Here is a 24,949-nt window from a genome sequence, read left to right as displayed (position 1 = left end):
TTACTCCTTGAGTGGCGAAAGTCAATACCACCTTTCTTACTGCAAATTCTTAACCAGGTCTTACTGAATTCCTTGCTAAATTGCAGCCTGTTTTATAAATGCAAGAAAATGTGATACAGCAAGCTTGTCCAAAGCCCTATAGTCAATGCTGGCACAATCAGGACTATAAATTCTTTCCAAATCCCACACTCATTTCCTAAGATTGGAGTTCTTTATAGAGGAAATAAAGACTGAAGGTGTGAGTAGACAAGTTTTGATTCTTATATTAAAATAACTGTGTGTGTTATTCTTTATTATAGCTTCAAATGTTTGTATAGAATGCACAAAAGTTTTTGGCAGGGTTTTGCAATTTATTATGATATTTTACTGCCTTATCTGAAGTCTTTTGGAAGTTGCACTGAAAGACATTCAAATGTACAGCCTAAACACGAAAGTCCTTTTTGTCTTACTTCTATAAACAATTTAGTTAATTGCAAAAAAAAACTAAGTCCCACCTGAAATACAAGCGGAAATATAGGATAAACTTAAGACAAGGAGGAATGGTATCACACTCACATGATTTACAATAGCAAGGCTCAGTGCTATCCCTGTGATAATTTATTCCAAGGAACTACTTTCATTTTAATAGTGGTCAGGGTCCAGTTCTTTTACACTCTGGTGAGGTTCCCTAAGCTGGACACTAATAGACTGCTGGTTTTGGATGATCTTCAAATCCCCGTTTGGATCTGGAGACCCTTGAGCTTTCTTCCACCTGAGTGAACTGCAGCGATAGCCCTTTCTTTCATTTTGATTTAGCATTGATTTTGGTTCATGCTTACATCCTAGCCTGTTCCCAGCGGCAATTCAGAAGCTGACTCACAAGTTCTTCCATCAACCCTGCCATGGGGCCAGCAACCCCTGGGACAGGGGAAAACAAGTCAGAGCAAGAATTGTTCCAGCTCTGCCAGCTTAATTGCTGGAAATGTGCCAGAAGCTTCAGACAGCTTCAATAGCAGGCCTTTGCTGATCTGACTTACTTTGACAGAAATGAGCCAGGGAGCGCACAGGCAAGCTGCTGCACCCCCTCAGTGGGAACCTTCGGCAGCTCAGTAGTGATGAATGGCAGCAACCTCTTCCATCGACAGCGCAGGAGCCACGGGCCAACCCACTTTATTCAGAAGTTGCCCAGCTCAAAACGATTTCTACAATTGATCTTTTCCCATCCAAGCTCATTTTGTGTCAAATGAGTCAAAATGCTGGCTCCTCTGAGAAGGTACAAACCATAGTTTTGTTTTATTGAACCGGAATGTTTTACTTTGGTATGAAAGCATGTGATTTTTTTGAGTACTTTTTGAACTCTGTTAGCATAGCTGAAACAAAAAGTGTTTCCCTGTAAACCTGGCCTGAAGATGCTAGGTGTCTGGCTTGTAATTAATATGTTAGCTACTTTTAAACTCTGACAGAAAATCCCAGCCACACTTCCAGATAGTAAAATCCTCACAATTGAAATATTTGAACATGGTTCAGAGACTTGTCTAAGAACACTTTATAGTCATCTTTACCTCTGGGCACACAAGTCGGCCAATGACTTCAGTACAGCTCAAAGGCTGGCACGATTAAGTTTAAGAAGTTTAGCCAACAAATACGAATGTAAATCAGATAAATGCAGCAAATACTAAACCCCTTCATTTTAGTGAGTTACCGAAGGAGTTTTGAATGGAAAGTCATTTAATAAAAAATGATGCCACAAGTAGCATTTTTGTCTATTTTGAACTACAAGCAACACCAATAAACACAGAAGAGTTACATTCTGCTCTATAGTACCTTTTCCTTCTCTCCCAAATACACCATACTATATTAAGGCACCTCTCTTGGGACCAAATATGCTGTGCCAAATTTGGCAGGGAGAGCCTGATCACCGAAGTCTGCAGAAATACTTCAATTGATTTCAGTGGGCTTTGGAATCGGCCCATATTGACATCCATTCAACTTCATTGAAGGAAGCTTTCCTGTGGAGCTGCAGCAGCCAATGCAGCCATAATGACTTCAAAACCAAGCTTTAAGGCCACTGCCAGTCAAATAACATCAGAGCAAGTGAACGACAGCAGAAGGAGCTCATTACTATTTATCTAGATTTTTTTAAAAAGTATTTATTTTCTGAGCTCACTACTGTATTTTCCAGGTGACGAAAACTTTCAACTTGCCTTTCATTCCTCTTAGATTTCCTGGTCTAAGATGCAAACTACTTATTTATCTCAGGCCACTGAAATAAACATAAGGATTACATGAGGAGAATAGGATGAACATACCAGACTGAAAGGATGAAGAAACATTAATGCAGTTGGGATTTTGGGCTACCTGCTAGCAGCCAGCATCAACTACTTTTTATTTATTTATTTATTTCCTGCCATTAAACTCATACTAAAGTTCCACTAACATCAACAGGAATTAAATATGAGCTTGCTGCATAGGATTTGGCATTCTCTCTTGTCACCAGTCAGATTCCTTTCTGGCTCAATGGACAACACACACTTTTACAGCAGGTCATTTCAATACAGAAGTTAAAAGACACGCTAGCCTTCCACACCTGTTTCTTGATCCAGCATATTTTTTACTTGCTTGAGACATTCATTTCCTCACATATGATGCCATAATTTCAAGGGCACTGTTTTAGGAACAAGGGTGACTGTGTAAATATGAACATAAAAGATAAGTGTCTCATTGTGTTCTGGACAGGGATGCTCTTGTGAGAAATGAATTGGGAAAATCCAAAAGAGAATTTACAGCCAACTCCATGGGAAATGTTCATCAATTAGAGTAAAGGACTTTAGTGAGCATCAGTGGGAGAGAATTTCCTAAGGCATGCTTAAATATGTCTAGACGAGAGTGACACTCATTCCTTTCATAATGCCAGAGCAGGAAATGTTAACTTGGCTTTTAAAGAAGGAATAAAAAAGAGTTGCATGCTATTTTATGCGATTCTGAAAACACAAAATACTCAACAAACAAGGTCTTGGGTCCAATAATAATTGTTTCTTCTGCTTATTGGAGTCTTCATTTGATAATGTGATCCTAAAGGAATGATTCAGAAGGGCTCCCTGCAGTCCTTATTTCATTAACTTTTCAAGAACCAGATGCAAATCATATTTCAACCTCTTTAAAAATCTATACTGGTTTGGTGCTTCTGGACAACTGACTCAGTGCCCAAAGGCATATCTATATTGTGACATCCTTAATAAATGCCTGCTCGCCCCCAGTTCTCTAACTCCTATACATTAACTTTACTAAAGAGAGCTAATTCTCTCTTCCTTCAATTTAAGTATTCAAACTAAACCCAGCATTCTGCAATCCCACCAAGGAAAGAAATCCCTCTTCCTACACAGTCCCACTGTTTACTGAAAATCCATAAAACAATATGGGAATTCTTTAAGTTATTTGTCCTTTGAGCCTTGAATGACAGTGGCTCCTGACCAGCCTCACTTAGCTGGTCTCACTGCCCAGATGACGGCAAATAGTTTGCTAAAACCCTGAGTCCCTTTTAACCCATCAGAAGAGAGAGAATAAACATCAGCAGAGGCTGCTGCAGTGCAAAGAGCACTTACGCTACCTTAAAAACTGGCAAAACGAATACAGGAATTTATATTGACTACTAAGCACCTGCAGTCCAGTTCTTCCTTTCAAATACTGGTGATTTTGTCCCATCCAGGGTCTTTGAATCACTCAAGGAACCTGATCTACCGCAATTAAATACTGTCAGGATGACTTGAAACCTATGACTCCTACACATGTCTCAGAGCCGATGAAAATAACAACCCAGGCTGTGGTTTCGTCTCTTGAAGATCCTCTCCTTCCCCATTCAGAGATCCAGGCATTCCCATTTTGCTAGAATCCAGGCAAAGGTGCATTTTACAAGCATGCCCCGGGCTGGAGTGCTGTTTATAAGCCACCCCATGCTCACTGCATTATGCATGCATCCCCCGCTGGAGGATTTGTAATGCGACCTCTGCGTACCTGCCAGGAGATGGGGGAGCTGTTGGAAGCCCAAAGCAGCTCCCTCCCTCCCCTCCCTCTGCCACACGGTGCTCACGAAGGCTCCCGCAGTGGAAGCAGAGCCAGGTGCCCCTCTCTGCCCCGAGCCGGCATCCCCGGACCCCCCTTGTCCCTCCGGTCCGAGCCTGCCAGGGGCAGCCCCTACCCCGCAGCTCCCCAGCCCCGTGCCGATTTCCATCTCCGCAGAAGGGGAAGCCCAACCCCTCCCCGAGCCAGGTGTCCTTGTTGGTTTTTTTTTGGGGAAAAAAAAAAATTACTAAAAAAACGGATCCACATTTAAACCAAAGTGAGCAGCAGCTCTTAGAACATCCCTGGGAAGCCGGACAGCCGATGCGACCTGGAACCTTCCTTCTTTTATGTGTCCCGTCCCCCCCCCCGCCTCCACCGGCCGTAGCAGCCCGGTGCCCGCCGCAGCCCCCCCGCCCTGGCACCGCCTCCTCCGAGCACCGCGCTCGCCGCCGCCCCCCCGCCCGTGCGCGTCGCCGCGCCGAGCCCCCGCCGTGCCCGGCGCTGCCGCCCCGCGGCATCCCGCAGCGCGCTCCCGGCCGGGGGGCGATGGGCGAATAGTCGGCGATAGGGCCGGGGGGGGGGGGGGCGGCCGGCCCCGGTACCTCCGCGCTGCTCGAGGGGGCGGGCGGGGGGCGGCTGCGGCAAAGCGGCTCCGAGCCCGACCTCGATTCGCTTGCGGGACCGCGGGCAGCGGGGGCGCAGCGGGTGAGCTGAGCCAGCTAACCGGCGGGAGGATTTGGGGTAAGTAAGAGGTTGTCCCCCTTTCCATCCCCCTCCACCCCGAGGGGACGCTGCTCATTTGGGGCCGGGGAGCGGGGCTGTGCCTCTGCAGGAGCGCGGCGGGTGCGGGATGCGCTCAGCCGCGCTGCAGCGCCAGCACTTCGCCAACTCCCGGCTGGCCGCTCCGCCCGCCTCCCCAGCGCCAAACCCGCCCGAAGTTTGCTATTTTTTGGCGTTCTCTCCTTTTCCTCCTTGTTTAAACAAGTTTGAAAATATCGCCAGCCTCAGCGGAGCGCAGCCGGCCGGCTCTGCGCACCAGCCCCCGCTGCTCGCAGCAGCCCCCGCTGGAGCAGCTCGGAGCCGCCGGGGGGGGCAGAGCCGATGTAACCCTCCCGGCCCCACCGGGACAGCCGGGGGCGACCCGGGGGGGGACCCAGGACCGGGTCCGGGGCCAGCCCAGGCGGGGAAGGGCAGCCCCGTACGCGGGGCAAGCCCGACCCCTGCAGTCGGGCGGCGGAAAGCCGCCTGGGCTCGCTGGGACTGCAGAAAAAGCCCGGCAGGGCTGGAGCCGAGCCGGCTGCCGCTCCGGGCTGCCCTCCCCGGGCTCTAGGGGCGGGAGAAGGCGTTGCAGCGGGTATTAATCTTTTTCCGCTCGTTTTGTAGCAGCCGGAGAGGAAAGCCCTCTCCCTCCGCCGCCTCCCTGCCCCGGGCATGTTGGCAGCGCCCCGCTGAGCCGTGCGGAGTTTGGGGTAACTCGCGTCTGGCCGCCCTGGAATAGAGACGCTCTCCGGACCGGATCGGTTGGGGTTTGTGGTCTATGTCTTGTTGGGAAATCTGGTGGATTTTTTACTCGCTCGTGGAGGAAGAGCCCTGTGCTGGCAGTCGGCTTCGTGCTCTTTTTTGGAGGGCGAAGGAAGGGAAGGGATCTCGCTTGAGCTGTACAGAGAGAGAGCTCGGACATGTGTTGTCAGCACATCTGGGGAATACAGGCTGCAAGTCCGAAAGGAAAATTGCTGGGATCGTTCAAACTGCGATATTGATCTTTGTTATTTTTTTTCGCCGAGGGATGCACTTGGCATGAGAATCGGAGGATGGAAATTGTTTGGGAGGTGCTTTTTCTTCTGCAAGCGAATTTCATCGTCTGCATTTCAGGTACGCAACCGGCATCGAAAGGGCGGGCATGGGGGAGAAATACCCTTCAGGGTTCCCAGGGCTTCCCTTAGGAAGGGGCAAGAGGTACGGCTACATCCAAGTCAAAACAGTAGTCAAAAAAATGCATGAACAACATACCATGTGTGGAACGTGACAGAAATCCCCAACTATAATGCCCCCCTTAATTCCGCTACCTGTTTCGTGATTATGATACGTTGGTTGCAAGAAATAACCACAGTGTGCTGGTTAAGGAGATGCTTCAAATTCCTAATGTGCTAATGGCTGTGATAATTAATCCCACCATCCAGTAATCTCAGAATTTCATAGTTCCTGAAGTTCTTAAACTCGGCTGATCTGTGGATCTTACAAGGTTTGCGGTTCATTGGCAGACTTGTCATGTTCTGCTGCCACAGTTCAGGGACCGCAAAGGGAGGAATGATACTAACAAACGTGCCTCTGCTTTTAAACGGGAGCTTTGCTGTGCCTACGCTCTTAAAATGATTTTTTTTTATTTTAATAACCCCATCCAAAGAACGTCTTGGGGGCTGGGATTCCAGCTTTAGGCTTCTCATGTTAAGCTTGAAATGCTCTCTCTCTCTCCAGTATGTAGAAATCAGGTAATTTCAGTTGTCACCAGAGCTTGTCCAATTAATGAATAGGCACGGCCAGGTGTCTAGCGTAAAGGATTGGAACAATTTATTCTGGGGGAAAACACTCCCTTCTGCTGCAAAAGCCCTGGCTGCCTTGTTAATTTGTCATGTCAGTCATGCTGGAATAATTATGTTGCGGGAGGCAGTGGAGGGGAGGTGGCCAGTTTTCTAGTTTGGGACACTCTGGGGAGCCCCATGGGGATTCAGCTGCCTGCGGCTCCTGCTGCTCCACTTCCCTGCAGGCGGCTGCTGCCCCCGAGTTGTTGCGTAAGTCCAGAAATGGGAACGCGAGCAACAGCAGGCAGAACGCTGCAGGGGGGCAATGGGGCGTCCTGGTGGGCATCACAGACTCCCCCCTGGAGATGCCTGGGGAGAGGGAGCCCTGGAGCTCCCCTGGGACTGCGCAGACACGGGCCTGGCCCAGCACCCAGCCAGCAGCGCCTGCAGCATCTCACCCTGAGAGCGCCTGCCTGACTGCGCTCTCTGCAGCGCTGCCCGGCTGATCCACCCCTGCAACCCTTGGACCGGTGACACTGGTACTGACATTTGGGGTGGCAGCATCTACAGTAATTTGTACTGCCTGTGCCTTCCCCAAAACTTCTTGTATTCCTGCGCAAATTCTGTTGCTCTCAGCCTGTGGGGTACACGAGTCCTTCTTTTATCCTTCCAGACCGGCACCATCTGCCACCAGCCACCCAGGTGACGCTGGCAGCACCCCAAGCTGACCTTCCACTTGTGCCCACTGGTACCATCAGAATAATTCTCTTTCTCGCTCTTTAGAACCGCAAAACCTGCTGCCTCTTGTCATTTAAATCTCACACTTATCTATTTAGCTCAGCATGATATGCCACCTGTACAGTTCCCTTCAAATTAGGCACTTCTGTAAGTACCACAGTGAGAATTGAAAAACAAACTCTCATCCCTTTTTTGGCTATTCTGACAGTAATATCTCAAGACAGAAAAAAGCTGTCCCATTCTGTGCAGGTCCTTATGCCACACATTTAGCTGCCAGGGTTTCCTAACCTTCCCCCCTCCTTTTCTCACCTTCAGACATGGAAACCCAGGCATCTGAAACCAGCAGTGGGATCAGTCCTGCAGGGGCTCTCTGCACTCTCCGTCTCCCTCTAGCATTAAAAACAGCCTATTTTCTTTTTCTCTTTTTTTTTTTTTCTCTTTTTTTTTTTTTTTTTTTTGAGTAATACATTGAATAAGTGAATGATGGGATGTTTTTGCTTCATGGTTAAAGCTGTGGTTTCAGATAATTTGTTTTAACCACACACAGGATGAATGCATGCATTTAGCCTTTCTTTTTTTCTTCTTAGGGATTTTTATTTTTTTCAGGAATCCTTCGTCATCTTGGTGAAAAGGATTAAGATTTGTAGATATCTGACTGGCACTAATACTTTGTATCTGTCATCCTTTTTACACTACGTTTTGTAGCGTATTATATAGCTGGGATGTCTGGATAACAGTCTAAGTAAGAGAAAGTGTAATGAAGCCTCTCAAGGTTTGCTGCAGCTTAACACACGTTTTCAGAAACTATGTATTTTTAGCACTTCAGCACTGGTCCTTCATTCAACATGTTTCTTAAAAAAGACACTATTTGAGCACATTGCTACAAATTACAGGAATGTGAATTAAGGAACGTGGTAGCATTTTTCTTTTCTTAGTGAGTTAATTGTTTCAGCAATGAAGACTGTTCTGTGCGTGGATCTTTCCTGAACATTAGCAAAGACTGAATTCAGTGTGTATCTAAACCTGTGGTGGCCTTCCTACTAATTTCAGTGGATATTTGGATTAGGGCCTTTTAAAGGCTGCTGTTCAAAGGGATGGTGTTAGTCACTGAACAAAATTGACTATTAAGTTAGCTTATGAGTAATTTATCATTATTAGTAAACTTATTTATTAAAGATAGGTTTGATGTAATGTCACACTGTCTTTTGGTATGTATTTACGTGACATTTAAGTATAAATTGTGCTGAATGTAGTACTTACGCTGTTTCTTCATTAGATTAAATAATGAAGATATAGCACAATTGGCTTTTTGGTGTCTTGTGTGAATTTTTCTAAGACTGTAAGTTTTGGTGGTATCTTCAGAGTACTTAGAATATGGAAAGCAATTTAATCTATTAAAAAGAGGTATATATGTTTTCAAAATATTTGATACCTAACATATTATTTATTGGTCAGTTACCTGTGTGTAAGTTAGATTGCTTGGTTTGGAAGAAATGGTATTGATATCTACAAATATATATATATTTTTTAATTACTACCATGTATGTTTGGGAAATGATGTATCAGTGAACTTTGTAAATAGAATATTTTTGTTCTCTTGACACACTGAATTAAGGCTTTTGCTACTTGAAATTGTTTGTTTGAAAGGATAGTCTAGTTCCTTTGTACAGATGCAAACAAGAAATAAGAATAAATTGAAGGACCAAGAAAACAATTTCTGTCCTTTAGAAAGAAATGAAAGCCCTCTCTTTCCTTCTATGTCATGATGCGTATTTATTCCTTTGAGTTGTAGTCTCTGAGGAAAACTAGTCATGATTTGTATTATGATTTTCGAGGGTTTGTTCCTTTTTATGATAGCACAGCATAAAAAGAACACAGGGTATTTGAAGTGAAGATGTCCTGTAGACAGAATGCTGAAAAAAGACCCTCTGGTTGTTGTTCCTTTGAAGATGCAGATAATCATATCATGGGGACTATACTGTTTGTATAGAAAAAGAATTGTAGTTGTTGGCATGATGACCAAGATATCCTTCCTGGATGAGAATACTACCTCAGATTAATTATCATCAGTGTTCTCAGCTGTAGGTGAGATGTTTTTGATCCCTTAATGGCTGCCACGTTTGCTTGCATAGTCATTTGTATAAACAATTAACATTTTTTGTGATTCTACATATTAAAAAACAATTTCATGATAAAAATCAGAATGCTGTTTTCAAACCCTTGCAGGGTACTTCATTTAAATAAGGAAGTACTACTGTAGTAGGCATTGATTAAGAAGATATCTATGTACATTTTCTGTTAATCCATCAACAAAATGATTTACAGAACCTGTATGTTCAACATCCTTGTGGCTTCCTATGAATTGATATATTACCTTTTACTGTTTTGGCTTGCGGGAACTAATATGGATGAAATTCATGCAAGCCCTACAGCTCTCATTATTTGAAAGCATTTTCATCCTTTGCTGTCATCCTAAGTCAGGTAGGGGCACATCCCTTCTATGATGTAACTGCTTCAGCCTGTTTGGCAGCACACACAGGAGTCATAAATCACATCTCATGAACAACTATGATGGTATTAAAAAACTTCTGGGTATCAAGGAATCTCCTGTGTATTGAGCATCTCCTGGCATTGAGGTCTATGAGTGTTCTTGGAGCACAATTGCACTTCATTTTCCATCTTGCTGCTTCTTCAGTCTCTGAGCTCTTATTACCTGGCATAACACAGAGATGTCCTATAGGATCTCTAAATTATGCCAGGGCTTGAATTAGCTATTGAATGATGATGTGTAAGGTCTGATAACTCTTCTTCTCCTGCCCTTATACAACTGGAGGTAATTCAAGGCAGCATGTGTGCTTGTAGAAGAGAATACTAAGGCTCTCATGTCCGTTAGTTGCTAATGCTGAATGCTTCATTGTTATGTTTGGACAAAAACGTTGAAACCACGTTAATTATTCTTAAATAATGTCACAGAAATAGCATTTTCTGGCACTTTTGTTAAGAAATGCGATATCCAAGGGGAAGGAATTATTCATAGCACATATATATGCGAGAGGAAAGCAATCACTAGGCGCACAGGCATGTGGAATATGCAGCCTGGTGCATCTGGTGACTAAGAGCTTCTGGCACCCAATCCACTATAGTATTCTTTTCTGCTTTATCCTATCTCCACAGCTTCATGTGTGTGGGCAAACCTTCATGCCTGCATGGGGTTTGTTGATGTTACTGAAAATCCACGTGGACTCAATCCTCCTGCTCACATTCAAACACAGGATGGAGGCCATATGTTGTATCCAAAGACTCTCAGTTTCTTATCATTTGAATGCTTTCTCACTTCAGAGATGTTGCCGCCTTTTCAAAAGGTGTGAAGATGTTTCTGCTTTAAAATTCTATGGAAATAGCCTTGTAGTCTCCTATAAATGTCTGCTTTACTTTTTTGTGTGTGTGTGCGTGTGTCCTATGTTTTTCATCATTCTATTTTTGTTGTTAGTTTTACAGCTAGAGCGTGACCAGATAGGCGCTAAAGTGTCAAAACAACGCCAATATTTTTAGCCTATGTAAAGGTAGTAGAAGGGAACATTTATGAATAGTTTTGCACATATTATGCTGAGCTATTTTCCATCCAATAAACTGAGGGGAAGAAACTGGTTATCACTGCTATTGTTTTCCAAATCTCAGTGATGAATATATCCAGCTTTCAAAGGGACCTCTTGTCCTTATTGTGTTGCCTCATTGGTAATCCAATTGAACTAGATACTAAGCCTCCAAAACAAAATTATTTAAAACAGGAATAAAACCCCAACTCAAATAAGCACTCTCACTTTAAAGGTATTCTTTAAGTCTTTTTAGATACAGCTGATGTTAGAGAGAAATTTTGCCCTTGAAAATGTTTCCGTTTTAAAGTCTGTTACAGCTAGACTTTGAATTCAGCAAGGACTGAAAGGGCTTGCCATCTGCATTATGAATATTCCTTGTATAACAATGAACAAGGAATTCTGCCTACGATAAAAGGCTGTTTTTCTGATTTGTTGCTATTGGTCAAAGCATTGCTTTCCCACTTGGCTGATAGGCTGTCATTTAGATGAGGAGTGAACTGCTGTTTTCACCGTTACCAATTGTTTATTGCTAAACTTAACATGGCAAAGAATGAAGTGGAAGATTGGTCCATCTGGTCTGTTAATAGAAGACTATATAAGCTTGTTTTATCATCATCTTATTACCAGCTCAAGCATTAGACAAAACTAGATGACAGTTACGGACAACATTGACATATTGTGATAAGTGTTATTTTGATCCTATCTTCCTTTCATCTTAACTATGCATCATGTTGGGAGGAACAGAAAATAGGCATCAAAGTTTTTAATGACTTGTTTAGAGGCAACATTGTTTAGTATGACTGTATTTCCATTGTAATCATAGAATGGCTCGAGTTGGAAGGGACCTAAAAGATCATCGTAGTTCCAACCCCCAATGCCAACAGAAGATGCAGAAGGGCCTGTCCATACAGTGGAGAAGAAATGGAACAAAATTCCATTGTGATAGATAAATTGAAACAGTAATGTTAAATAATTAGGGAATACATTCTTTAAAAAAGGGTAATAGGATAATTTATAGCCCAAACTATTTACATTTGAATTCAAAGTAGAATGTTTTATTGCTGATTTAACCATTGATTGTTAAAAAGCTATCAAGGGTCTTCCACTGAAATTCCACTGGGTCTTGAAGATATAATAGGAAGTTATTGTTGTCATAAAAAATAGATGACTGAAACATTTTAGACCTATGTTCTGTGCATAGTAACCTTTCTGGTGATACAGGCAAGTACTGGCTGTGTCATAGGCAGTGTTATTTATCAATATGGGAAAGGTTTTCATGCAGTACTTAGCAGTTGACAGTTGAGGTAAGAAGGCATAAGGAAACCTATATTTATACCCACTTTAAAAGACCTTGTAACTCTGAAAATGTTATAAATGGCTTTAGTGTTAATGAGATTTGGGCCTTACAACTTTCAAAAACTTGATGCTTGACAATGAGAAAAGCTTTAAATGGCAGATCTCTGTGCTACTGTTGAGAACAATGGGGTGCCATGTACAGTTCTATCCAGGGCTACAGCCCTAAAATATTTTCTTTTTTCTTTTATTCATCTTGAAAAATAATTGGTGATTAGTTCACACAGACACAGGGTAATGAAAGCAATAGGCAGAACTAAACAAAAGATGCTTTCACTGTTTGGTGTATTTTTCCATACAAAAGTATTTGTGGTTTAGATTTGTGGATCTGTATTTCTGTAGTTAAAATAATATTAAATTTAAATGTCCCACAGTGTCATCTTTTGTAATATTACTAGAAAAATATCACAGCAGCTATAGTTCACAAAAAAAAAAAATTAGAATGTACTTTTTAACAAGATATGTTATATATAAGATATAATATATGATATATATATATATATAAGATTTAATGTTATCTGTTCATTCTGACATTCTTTCTTCCTTTCTGTATCAAGTGCTTAACTTGATCAAGCTCAGAATACCCTATGTTTGTCATCTGGCTTTTAAGTATGGAGTTGTGCACTGTCTGGTCCAAAGTGGCTTTTAAGCACATGCAGGCAGGAGGAAGCTAAGCTCTAAATGTGTTGACATCTCTAGCTTTTGGAAGTAATGTTTGAGTAGATGGATTTAGAGGGAAAATGTGGGGTTTTTTTGCAAAATCATATTGTCAGTTTTGTGGGTTGCTTCCAATTTAAGTTCTTTCCTACTGTTAACTACTATAATGCCCTGTTCTGCTTCAAGAATAGTCCTCAGAATGGAGTTTTTCTGTTCTGTCACTGGTAGAAAGACTAGCATAGCAGGACTCCTACATAATTTGCCTTTTTAATGCTGCAAGATAATGAGCAATACTGAGAGGCCTTTTGGTGCGCCTGAGTGTGGAAAACTGCATCGTTTGAAGTGACGTTGGAATGACCATGCCTTCCAGCAAACTGCCTGATGGCTCCTCTGGCAGTTGGGTAACTGAAGGAGTGGGAAGCATTGCTACTGCCACAGCTAAATTTTATTTTGCCAAGTGACATACTTGAGCTGCTAGAAGGAGCGTTAATTTGCATTTGCCACTGTGGCAGAAAAAAAGAAACTGATTCTAATTTTCTCTTTAGGAGAAAGGTGGTACTGACGATTGGTGCATGCTGGCAGTAAATCATAGTAATACTTCAATATACAGTCCTCTGAAAATGAAATTTCATGGAGAATGAGCTATTTGTTCATACATGGGTGGAAAGCCATAGCATTTGCAGGTATGTAATATCCCATAGGGGAAGCTGCAGTTAGTTATGGAAAGGAAGGGCAACTGTTGCTTGAAAGAAAAGGTGTTTGATGCTTGGGAGGGTGTGAACAGCCACTGCCAGCAGATTTGTCTGAATGGGATTGTGCAGTCTGGATTTTTCCAAGAATGAAAGTAATGGTTGGAAGATACTGGGCTGTACTTCAATAAAAAAGAAAAAACAATGGTGTGGTTCATCAGTAAACCTTAGAATAATTTGCAGATAGTAAGTAGTGTTGGTCACACTTCCACAAAGGATAATCTGAGGTAAAATGTTGTGTGACAAGTCACCCAACAGCAATATAAATATTTAATTACAATTCATTTTCACTCTCACTTCCACTTTGAAGCACTAGAATTACTCTTAAACCATGTTTCTGGTCAGGGTCTGACACTGAATCACCTCAGTGAAATGAGGGAGCCCGTGGGTGCCGGAGCCAGGAGGGAAGGTGCTGACAGGCCCTGGGGGGCAAGCCCATGGGCTCTGCAGGCTCACCCCAACACCCCCAGGATCTGCCTGTCCCTTCCACATCACTTCTAATCCTACACAGCCGTGTAGCCTTGGCTCAGACTGCTGTGGCAAGAGAAGCCACGTCTGGTGCCTCTGTGGCTCAAAACTGCCTTTAACCTCAGCCCCCCGCCTTGCCCCTCAGCCATGCGCGCCCTGCCACTCCTCACCTCACCTCGCCTCACTGACTGGATTAATCGGCTTGACAGCGGACCTTCTTTGGGGGACATGTCTCCTCTCCTCGCCACAGCTGTGCCCAGTGATGGCAGGAGGGTGGCTGCCCTGCGTGGCTCTCCCTGGACCTGCTGTTCACCTCAGGGACAGTGCCCCACAGGCCAGTGACTGCCCCCTGTGGCACTTCCTGTGCTTGCAAATGCCTTCTGGAAACTTCTGGAAACAGTGTCTCTGAGGTACATAACTAAGTAAGCTGCCTCTCAATTTCTGACTAGAAGGGGGACGGCTGCAGCTGGATGATGAAAACCAGGCAAATCTGCCCCCGAGAAACATAAAATAACCACTTCTAAACTTCTAAAACTTCAAGGTCTATGGTAGTTTCTATGACGGGCTTGTGGTAGTTTCTGCTCCTTTGCCTCATGCAGTTTGCTTCAGCAAGATTTATTATAGAATCATAGAATATCCCAAATTGGAAGGGACCCATAAGGATGACTGAGTCCAATTCCTGGCTCCACATAGGTCTACCCAAAAATTCAGACCATAATTATCCTTGGTGTTTAAACTTGCGTGGCTTCATGGCATGGAGCCTGGTGTGTTCTCTCAGGGTCTGGATCCCTCCTCCTCTCTCTGCCTGTCCATTAGAAGGTATTTTTTTTCTTAATACTAGCAGTGAAGATACGAGGAAGTACATTTATGGTGTATTTAAGAATCACATCAATTAGAGTTTCACTTAAATTGGTTTGCATGCTTTCCAGGAATTAGTGTATTACTAGGGTAAAATTCAGTACTGTATTACAAGGTTCTTCCATAAACGTGTTATTTAAATTCTGCTTAAATTTTTAACATTCATTCAGTTGGCCGCTTTTAAGTTTTTATTGTGACTAGGAGTAACGAACGGGTTCCTCAAAGTGCAGCACCTACGTGCATGCCTCATGTTTCACATCTGCCTTGTGCTGGCATAAGCAACAACCGAAGTTTGAGGGCACCACAGATTCTGGCCCCCATTTTCTTTGGAGTTCATGGTATCGGCAGACCAAACAATTCCTTTACTTACTGCTCTATAGCTATTGGATATGCCGTGCATATATATATGTGAATTTATTTTGTGGCCTCATCCCAGGGCATTTTGCTCATGATGTCTTAACTCCTGCTTTTTATTTTCCAATATATTCGCCTGGCTTCACCATTTATTTTTTATTTTTTGGTTAATATTCATATTTATAAGTGGTATCTTGTTGTTGTAGTAAGTTTTCATGCCTGCTGGAAAGCAAAGTAATCTACAAGGACTCCAGTCTTCTCTCATTTGCCCAGATGATCCTGAGGCAGTTAGTAATTGCAAGTGGGATTTAAAGTTACCTGCAGATGCATAATTTTTATCCTCAGTAAAGCCCTTGGCTCTTTCCAAGGTGTTAACAATTCATCTTTGCCAGTCTGTAATTGTGTCTTTGCTCTAGAGTCACAGGTATTTAGCTCACTGTGGAACAGGATGCAATATAGAGTAATAAATAATATGATTTACCTTTATTAGGTAACATTAGTATGTTTTCATACTTGTCAGCTAAAAACTTATTCATCCTTTTTAGATATTATCGTTATACATTAATGCATAGATTCAGCAAAATGCAAAGCGTAAAAGACATGCTTAATTGTTTTGCTGCATCTGAGTCTTAATATGCAATTGTGTAAAATAACTTAGAATAAGGATGTGCTTAAGTGCTTTGCTGAATCAAGGTCTAGCAGTGGTATCATAAACAAGTAATGCAAAATCTTTGAAAATGCCCAGCTAAAATGAGCAGAAAATTTCATAATCACTGATTAAGTTAAGCAGTTGTATAGAAAATAGTTTTGATCTAGGTAAAATTGTATTAGTTCTTTGCATGGTGAAGTCAAGATGTGGACTTTTCTAGTATGACAAACATAGCAAGAGAGAGTACAATCAGAATAAAAATTATTTACATTGTAATTAGTTAACTTTCTCTATATGGATGCCCTGAATGAAACAGATGCCATTTTTCACAACAGTAAATAGATTACCCCTAGACTGTGGTAAACAAAAACAAAAATAGCAAGAGATGTGTGACTGTACACAATCATTTTAATGTGTGACTTTCTGTTCCACTTTTTTTCCAGTACAAATTTTTAATTTATTTTGATCAAACCTCAAGTACTGACATAAAGAGGACATCCTGTGTAGAGAGACCTGGGCTCTGGTGCTGTCTGTGTGCCTGCTGGAGGGATGGCCACACCACTGGGTTGTGTGGTGAGGGAAGACCCGCAATACTGGGTGCTGAACAGTGGTGCCTGGGTAAACCTCATGCCAAGTTTGTGCAAGCACCTGGGATGGTCTAAATTGCAAAAGCAGAGTTTAGTCAAGCTGAAACAGGGAACTTCTCATGGGGAATATGTAAAAAAAATTGTGGTTCATTCTACCCCTCTGTGTGTTACCAAAATAAACCAATCATTGCCTCTCTACTACTGAGGGAAGGTGGTAGCATAGTCAGTGTGTATAAATTGAAAAGTTCTTCATGTTTTAAATAAGGTCAGGCTTCATCTGTGGTGTTAAGAATAAATTTATACTGTGGTAAGAAAGTTTACCTAAGTATTGCACTATTTATTAAAATGGATAGATAAAGCTCTGTAATACATTTACATCATACTTAAGTATTTGGGCCATGACTACCAAAGGGCATGGAACCTGCAAACTTTGGTTTTAGTTGGTGCTACACAAACACTTAACTCTCATAACTTGTGCTCCTACCTCTCCCATTTTAACTTCCTTACTCTTTGTAACTGGGACTTTCTATGTCTTCATGTTTTTAAATACTTCCTTACTTCACAGTAATAAAAGAGCATATCTGACAAGATAGTCATCATCTTCCTTTTAATGCTCCTGAAAAAGAACTTGTGACTCAGATTTCAGAACGCAGCACATAACAGTGAAATATAAATCGTTTCTGAAAGGTCTCTCTTTCAATGGCTACTTTACTGATATCCTGGTAATTGCTCTAGAAGGCCAAAAGATGAAGTTGTGTCTTGATCACATAATATCGCATTGCTGGACATCTAAAAATCGATTCTAGTCACTAAATAACCCAGAACCTAAAATCTTGGAAATAGAGCATTCTTAGGTATAATAACAGAGGACATAGCGTAATACTAGTTCAGTTAAAAAAACTGTTCAAATGGTTTTGGATGTTACTTTCACTCATATTATATAAACGGTACAGAAATAATCTCCTGGCATTTGCTTGGAATGACAGTTGTCAATACCTACACATTGATTAAAAGTCTTATGTAGAAACAAAAAATTATTTGTTTTACACAAATGTGTTTTGGATATTCTGCTGGGGGGGGGGTACAAACTTTGCTAACATAGACTGAAATAAGGTCTAAAACAGAAGCTTCAGATCAGCTCCTAGATCACAGAGGTAGTATGCAATGGAATTACTCTGCCAAAAATGTTGGCATTGAGTTTAGTTAAGTATTAAGCAGAGGTATCGTGGTAAAAAGTCCCATTAAAAACACCCTGTGACCTCTGCTGCGGGATTCAGGTATGTGAGAGAACCATGCTTAGAAGCTTTGCTAGTCATGTGGTCAGAATGATTTTCAATCACTTTGGTCATTGCTGGATTAAAATTGAGGCTGCGGAGATTAATGGTCTGTTGTTACTAATCCACTAAACCTCTGTTCCTAGATCTTTTAAATTGACTGAACCTATAGATTGTTAGGTTACTGAGATATGGTTTGTAATGTTTTTAACTGTCTTTCTTGATGTTTGATGTTAGTAGTATCCCATTATTTATTGCTCTTTGAGACGCTGATCTGGACTCTTCCTGAATGGAAGTGAATTTATACATTTTTATTTCTATTACTCTATAGAACAGTAAAAGTTTATATCATTTTAAATGAATGTGGACAAATAAATTTTTACTTTGTTTAGAGATGAGTTGTTATTAGTAGAAGCTCAAGTAAGAACAACATAAATTAGGTCTTGCTTTCACTTCCTTGGTACAAGGTAGTGCTTCCTTGGTACAAGGTCACTGCTCCTAACTGTCCAAATATCCACTACCTCTCTTCACTCTGTCTGCCACTAACAGTGCTGGTGGATTTCACCACCCTCTGGTGGAAATCCACCTTCAGGTGGATTTCATTGGCATTTGAAGATGTAGCAAAATGCAAAATTACTGTTAGAGCTTTGGGGAAATTATGTTTTCTAAAACAGTGTAGGATTTGGATTAGTAGGGCTCAGGGCTGTTCCCAGAGTTCTAGCCTGGCTAGGCTTAATTTCAGTACTTATTTCTGTGCAAGTGTAAGAAGTTTTCTTCAGGTGAAAAACAATGTATAAAAAAATAAGAGGAAAGCAATGAGGAAATGGTTCATCCATGTAGAGAGATATGTGGAAATTTTGGGCACTACAGTGTAGTGGTTCGGGCTTCAGCAGGGATCTATGAAGAAGAAGCATGAAGAGAGCTTTATCAGGTCTTCATCAGTACAATATGGAGGGGACTGGAGTTAGGGGAGAGGGAACAGCATGCAGAAGAAATCAAATTGATAGTGGCTGGGAGAGTTCTGGGGACATATAATTTGAATGGATGGTTTGATATTAGAGAAGCAGAGTGATGGAGGCCCTTATTATGTGTTTTGGGCCCTATTTACCACATCTGTGCTTAAAGTTGCAAATTGGAATTGTTTCGGCTTTCAAGTGTTTGCAATTTTCTGAAACACTCCATTCTAAAAGTGTAATTATAAAAAAAAAAAGAGTTTGATTTTGTTATAGAAGAATGTAAAATACATTCTTTTAAATATGATTTCCTTTGATGAAAGGAGTTGAGTACCTGGTGTCTGCCAGATTGGTGTAGATGCAATTTCTGCATGACATACAGAAGATGAAATGGGTTTTGATTGAATAAATAATGACAACAGTCTAGCTTTAAACAACTAGGTTTTGGTGTTTGTTTAAAACACAACGTAACTAACTCTTTAACAGGAAGCATGCTTAAATTATCATCTAATTATGTCTTGCTTTGAATGGGGTTTTGATTCCTATCATTATATGCTGAAAACAGGCAGAAATATTTTGCTTTTGTGTTCACTGCAGGAGATTTGGAAAAGTCGTAGGAAAGTATGCTTTTGCATTTTAACTGCAATTGCATTATTCTGCTTGGGAAAAGGGAGTATAAATTAATTACCCATTAAACTCACTGAAAACGAATGCATTTCTGATTTAAAGGGTCACTATGTCATAGAATTTTATGATTATTAACTTACTACAAATATATTCTACATGTTTATACTAACATAAAGTAAGGTAACATGGCTTTAACTTTATAATTAACTTAAAACTCTGTTAGGGAATTCTAGTAATTAAACTAAACCTTTTATTTCATGTGACCATCTCTGTTTCTGAACCCTGGTGATTTGGCTTATCCTTTTGCCTTCTGGTTATCACAGTAGTAGCATGTCTTGATTAAGGACTGCAAAGAGCTTTTACATCTGCTCTTGTCACAAAGCTATGTAGGATAAACTAGGCCAAAGAAAACTCATCATGCAAACTACAGACCTACAGTTATTTCTCTCCCTCCAGATTAAATAGTGTATTCAAATAAAACTGGGGCTGTGGAAGTAAACTCGAAGTGTTCAAATGGTTTTTTGGCAATTTCTCAAAACTCACTTGAAAAAGAGAAAAATATTAACATAAGACTGAAATGTACATGTATGACTGTATGAAAGACGCGAGATCCCTTAAGAAGTTATTGTCTTGACAGCCATTAGGAAGTACAGTCCTTATCCTCCAGGAAATGAGAGTTCATCATCAAAATGAAAACAAGAGTTACACCTACTGAGGTGAGTAGACCAATGAGAACAGATAATGTGAAAATGAAAAGTGTCCTCTTTCTTACTTAAAACAGAAATACACAATGCTATATAAATACAAGGGCTCATATGATATTCTATAGAAGACTAATTTGTGAGAACTAGGCACTAATTAAGCTCCCAACATACAGGATCTGAGTAATGTTTGCAGCTCCACAGACAGGCTTTGAAGCTTAACCACACGTTGCAAGGGTGTAAGACCTGGCTCTAAATTACAGCCCCATGGTAGGATCTTTAGCCAGCAGTTTGGCCAGCCACTGATTAGTTCTTCCCACCTGATCAGGTTCACGTTGCAGACAAATGAGGCACCTGTTGACTGGAGCAACACCAAGTAGTTTCTCTGTATCCCTCTGTTTGTGACTGTCTACCGAATGGCTTCAGGATTAAGTTGAGTAGCCCTATCTAATAGCTGAAAATGTATTGTGCTGTCAGACTTATCTTTCTCTGTTTAGACACTTTAGGGACCAGGGGCTTGACTGTCCAGTGTCTAGCATCCAAAGCAGCTATAACCCCAGTGAGTAAGTGAGAAATACTACTCTATTAGAATTACAGCAGTTTTTACCCTCTAGGCTTGAGTGTAAAATAACAAGCAAACAGATCCTGTGTTTATGTAAATCAGTGCAACTCTAAAGATCTTTTCTGTTTTGTAAGAGAAAGGAGCTAACTCAAAGCATGTGTGCTGCAGGATCAAGCCCTGGGATGCATCAGTGTGGTGAGTTAGGCTTTGAATTGGAAGTAATACGGCCACTAGCTCTGCTAACTGAAATGTTTATGCCATGGTTCTAATCCAGATTTAAGACTGACTTAAATATTCTAACAGTTACCAAATAAACATGTAGTTTGCTCATTTTGGGGGATTTGTTTTTACAGCAGTCATACAAAGAGAACCCTGTTATGGATGGTCCATTTTTTAAAGCTTCTGCCATCTCTTGCACTCTTGGTATTGCTGTTTTTTTCTCAGTTGCTCTTAAAGGCAATATTAACAGATGGTATGCATTGCTCATTAAATCTGCATCTACACCTCTCCAAGGACTGCAAAGATGTTGGGAAACAGACCATGTTACTGCAGTAAGTGCTTAGAAGCCTGGAACTTACTGTGCTATTCATGATCAGTTTTCACAATCAGTGCCTTTTGAGTACTATAGCAGTAGAGTTACAAATACATTGATTGAATATTTCTGAGTTAGCCAAGCCCAGGTATGTCCCACTTTCTCACAGATTGGATAAGGTGCCTGTGATTCTTTCATACTTGCCACACGCTCTTAGGCAGTGTTACAGCCAACAACTCTTCCCTTTTGTATAAATTAGGTTTTTAATGTTGGGCATTAAACCTAGACACCTGTATTAATTTCCCACCTCCTTTTACATCTGCTTGCTTTTCCTTAAGACTGCTTTCTCTGTGATACTTAGCTCTTCTTTTTCTCCTGCCTGCAGTGGTGACACTCTTTAAATAAGTTAGATACATAGATGTTACTTTTAGGCCTTCTCAATTCCAATGTCTGAAGAGACAGCGCTTTGATGTGTGAGTTGGAAGGGCATCATGCCAGCATGGAATTTGCTTTCCGTATGCTTCAGATTGGTGGTGAGAGATGCAGAAATACAACTAGCAGATAAGAAGTCTCATTTCAGCTTCTTTATTACTCTGATTTGGAACTGATGGGATCTGACCAGCAATCCCAAGCACATCAATATAGCCAGAAATAGGGTGCTCCCATCTTGTTTCTCTTAATCTTTTCTTTTCTTTAGTAAGTGTTGGATCAGAAAGGTTAATCTGTTCTTGATTCCATGGGTCGTGGAAGGGTAGAATTTAGTTCACATTTCTTTTATAGTTGACCTGTGTTAGGGATAAGGAAGCTAAAAAGTGGGGAGTACAGTAAGTGGAAATGATATCTACCCCTACTGTTTTTAAAGAAAGAACCACTTCAACACTTCTGTGTTTCAGCTGTTTTAAATGGCCAGTGAGAACTGGAAATTCAGTAATCTCTCCTAGTATTTTGTACTCTTATTTATGATTTTATGTTGGCTAAGGATGTTTCATGTTCTGTAGGCAAAGCCTAAATAAAAAGTGATTTTAAATGCATCAATTTAATTAAAAGGCTACAAGTAGCGTAGGCACTCCTAAAATGAAATCAACCTTGTTTGTATTAATTTAGGTTGTTTACTTGGAAAGGGCCTAAACTGAATCTAATAGACAGAGTTTAAATTTATCCAGTGTACTTTCTGAGTATTAAATAGGAAGACTGCCTAACCTTTCACGCACATTTTTTCCTTGCGATTTAAGAGGCAAAAGTTATACTCATGGAGACCTGCAAAAAGAGGGGGCCATCTAAAGCAGCATCAACAAAATAAAAGATTCTTTAAATTCCCAACTTAAGATGATGAAACCAATCAAGGGTAGAGCAAATGTTCTTTCATGTACTCTTAATAGAAGTAACATATTTTAAACCTAAACTATTTCAAAGCTTAGGGAGTATGAGGTCATACACTTGTTTTCCTGAGCATAATTTTCTTCTCTTCACCTCCTGTCATTGCTTGCACCCATTCCTTAATTCTAAAATAGGAGAAGGACAGGAGTAGACCAGTAAGGGGGATAAAAAGCACTTGGTTGTGGTGGATGGAATAAAAAAAGAATGGAGGAATAGGTAAAAGAATGAGGATATATACTAATAGCAAGGATGCAGCAAGGAAAATGGCACCGGGATTGTGTCTTTTGTAGTGCACTTTGTCAGAATCAAATGAGAAAGAGCACTGATGATAGCCCACTTTCCTAATTGCTTTTGGTTTTGGTCCTAAACGTTCAGGAGTCTGGTGGCTTCCATAGGAATAAGACAATCTTTTTGTCTGGAAATCATAGAGATAGAAATACAGAGAGCTTGACTGTTCAGTCATCAAATCTTGATTTTAAACCCATAAGTTGGAACACAAAAACTGTCAGAATCCTGAAAGACAAAATTGTTAATAACTTAAATGCTCTAAAGTTCTTCCCTATGTAGCAGTTGACCTTTGAGGAGTTTGACTGCTTACTCAGATTATTTCATTAGTATTTGCACATTGACTTCCTGCCAAAAAGTCAATCTGCTTTTCCTTTGCATAGTTTTGTTATTTTGAAGGTCTTCAGCTGTGGAATAAAATCCGCTATGTAAAAAAGAGCTGGCAGAGTTGGAAGCTTTCCAGTAAAAGCTTTCCCAGGTTAAACTCTGGTGATGCTGAAACATTACAAGTGTTTTATGTGGCCTCTTTTCCCTTGTGCCTCACCTAACATAGCTGTTCCCGAAGAAGGGCAACAGTTAGTTTTAGTTCCCACTGCCCCCGAGAGAATGTCCTGCTTGTTATTTACAAGACAGAATTTATACATCATTCGGACTTGGGACTGGGGTTTTGTTTTCATTCTTTTATCTAGCTCAAAACCGTCTTTTGAAGATATTTATGATGAGCTTAATGATTCCTCTAACAGAGTTGATTACTTATGATGTACATCACAGTATGGTTCTCATATCATATTTAGATGCTCAGCATTTCTACATTGTTGAAGACACTTATGCAAGCTGTTTAAAACAATCTGTAAATGACAATGAAAAAAGCACAAAGAAAGGCTATCTGTGTCAGAAAGGGCTGACTCAAGAGCAAATGAGCTATCAGAGGGCCATCAGGGAAATGTCAATTCCCTTCTGATGCAGGGTTAAAAAGGAGGCATATGGATGTACACCATCTCTTCTTTTTTCCCTGCTTCTCCTACTTCCACTCTGAAAGGCGAGGAAGGCCAAAATGTCACCTGACAGAGCTGGATGGAGCTAACAACTTTCTCCAGGTGGCTGAAGATGCCTGAACTATGAATGTCCTATTTCTTGAGCATACAGGGCTGATACAATTATTTATTTTTTTTATGATGGACAGATGCTGATGAGCCAGTCAAATACCTAAAGCCTGAAGAATGAAGGTATGTTTTATACCTTCTTATTAGACTTTGAGTTCTATCCTTTGCTATATTGGCAAGGTCTGCATTTCGCAAGGGATAGACTAAAGTAATTCTCATGTTCCAGTCCAGTGGAGTAAACAAACAACTACATTCTGCAAATGTTGCAGACTTGGGATCTGTTTCAAGGAAAGCCCAATTAGAAGCATATGAAGGCAGCCTAGCCTGTCTCCCTGGGATAGGGCATGCATGACTGTAGGTATTTATCTAGTGCCTGACAGGATGGAGTTCTCCTCCTAATTGGAGCTTTTGGATGCTGCTCCAGCTTAACTAATACTGTGCACAGTAAGTCAGCACAGCTCCACTGATCTCGCTAAATATACATCTGACGTGCACTAGCTGTAGGCTGTCTCTTCCTTGAGATGAGAGCTGGGGGCCTTATTTTGCTCTGCAAGTAGTAAGGAACTTGAAGCAAGAAGTCATTATTGGTACTCTCAGTTATTCCCAGGTTAATAGAGTACAACCCCTGGCTCAGGAGATTCCTAAACCTCTGTCTGCAATGGCTGGAAGGTTTGAGATGAAGGATCTCTCTTGGCTGGCTATTTTTGTATTTTTTTTCAAAGCTTTTGCTGATGGCTATTACTGCAGATCAACAGTTCTGAAACTTGTTTGCCTCTCTTTCAAATGCATCCAGGTTATGGGCTGAAGGGGGATAGACAGCTCTGAGAATCATTTGCCAGAGAAAGGATGTCAATGTGAGCAAGGACAGTCCATGGGTGTTAGGGCCTTAAAACTTAAGCACTGGTTCACGGTTTTCTCCTATTGGGACTACATTCAGGACCCTTGCTAACAATCAGTGACTCAGCAGAA

The 24,949-nt window shown here is 41.3% G+C and overlaps 1 protein-coding gene across 1 annotated transcript in view; it reads left to right on the top strand.

Moving 5' to 3' along the window:
- The first annotated feature begins 4,690 nt into the window (after nucleotides 1–4,690).
- Nucleotides 4,691–24,949, top strand: part of CA10 (carbonic anhydrase 10) — a 200,911-nt gene continuing 180,652 nt past the window's right edge. Inside the window, exons 1-3 of the mRNA XM_082774689.1 lie at nucleotides 4,691–4,779; nucleotides 5,422–5,564; nucleotides 5,823–5,910. Of these exons, the coding sequence (XP_082630815.1) occupies nucleotides 5,850–5,910 (61 nt within the window). The 5' untranslated portion in view covers nucleotides 4,691–4,779; nucleotides 5,422–5,564; nucleotides 5,823–5,849. The remainder of the gene's footprint in view (nucleotides 4,780–5,421; nucleotides 5,565–5,822; nucleotides 5,911–24,949) is intronic.

The sequence above is a fragment of the Aythya marila genome (genome assembly GCF_965140915.1).
Source record: "Aythya marila genome assembly, chromosome: 18".
Taxonomy (NCBI): Eukaryota; Metazoa; Chordata; class Aves; order Anseriformes; family Anatidae; genus Aythya; species Aythya marila.
The sequence above is the reverse complement of the archived record's forward strand: the minus strand, read 5'-3'. Positions and strand labels throughout refer to the sequence as shown.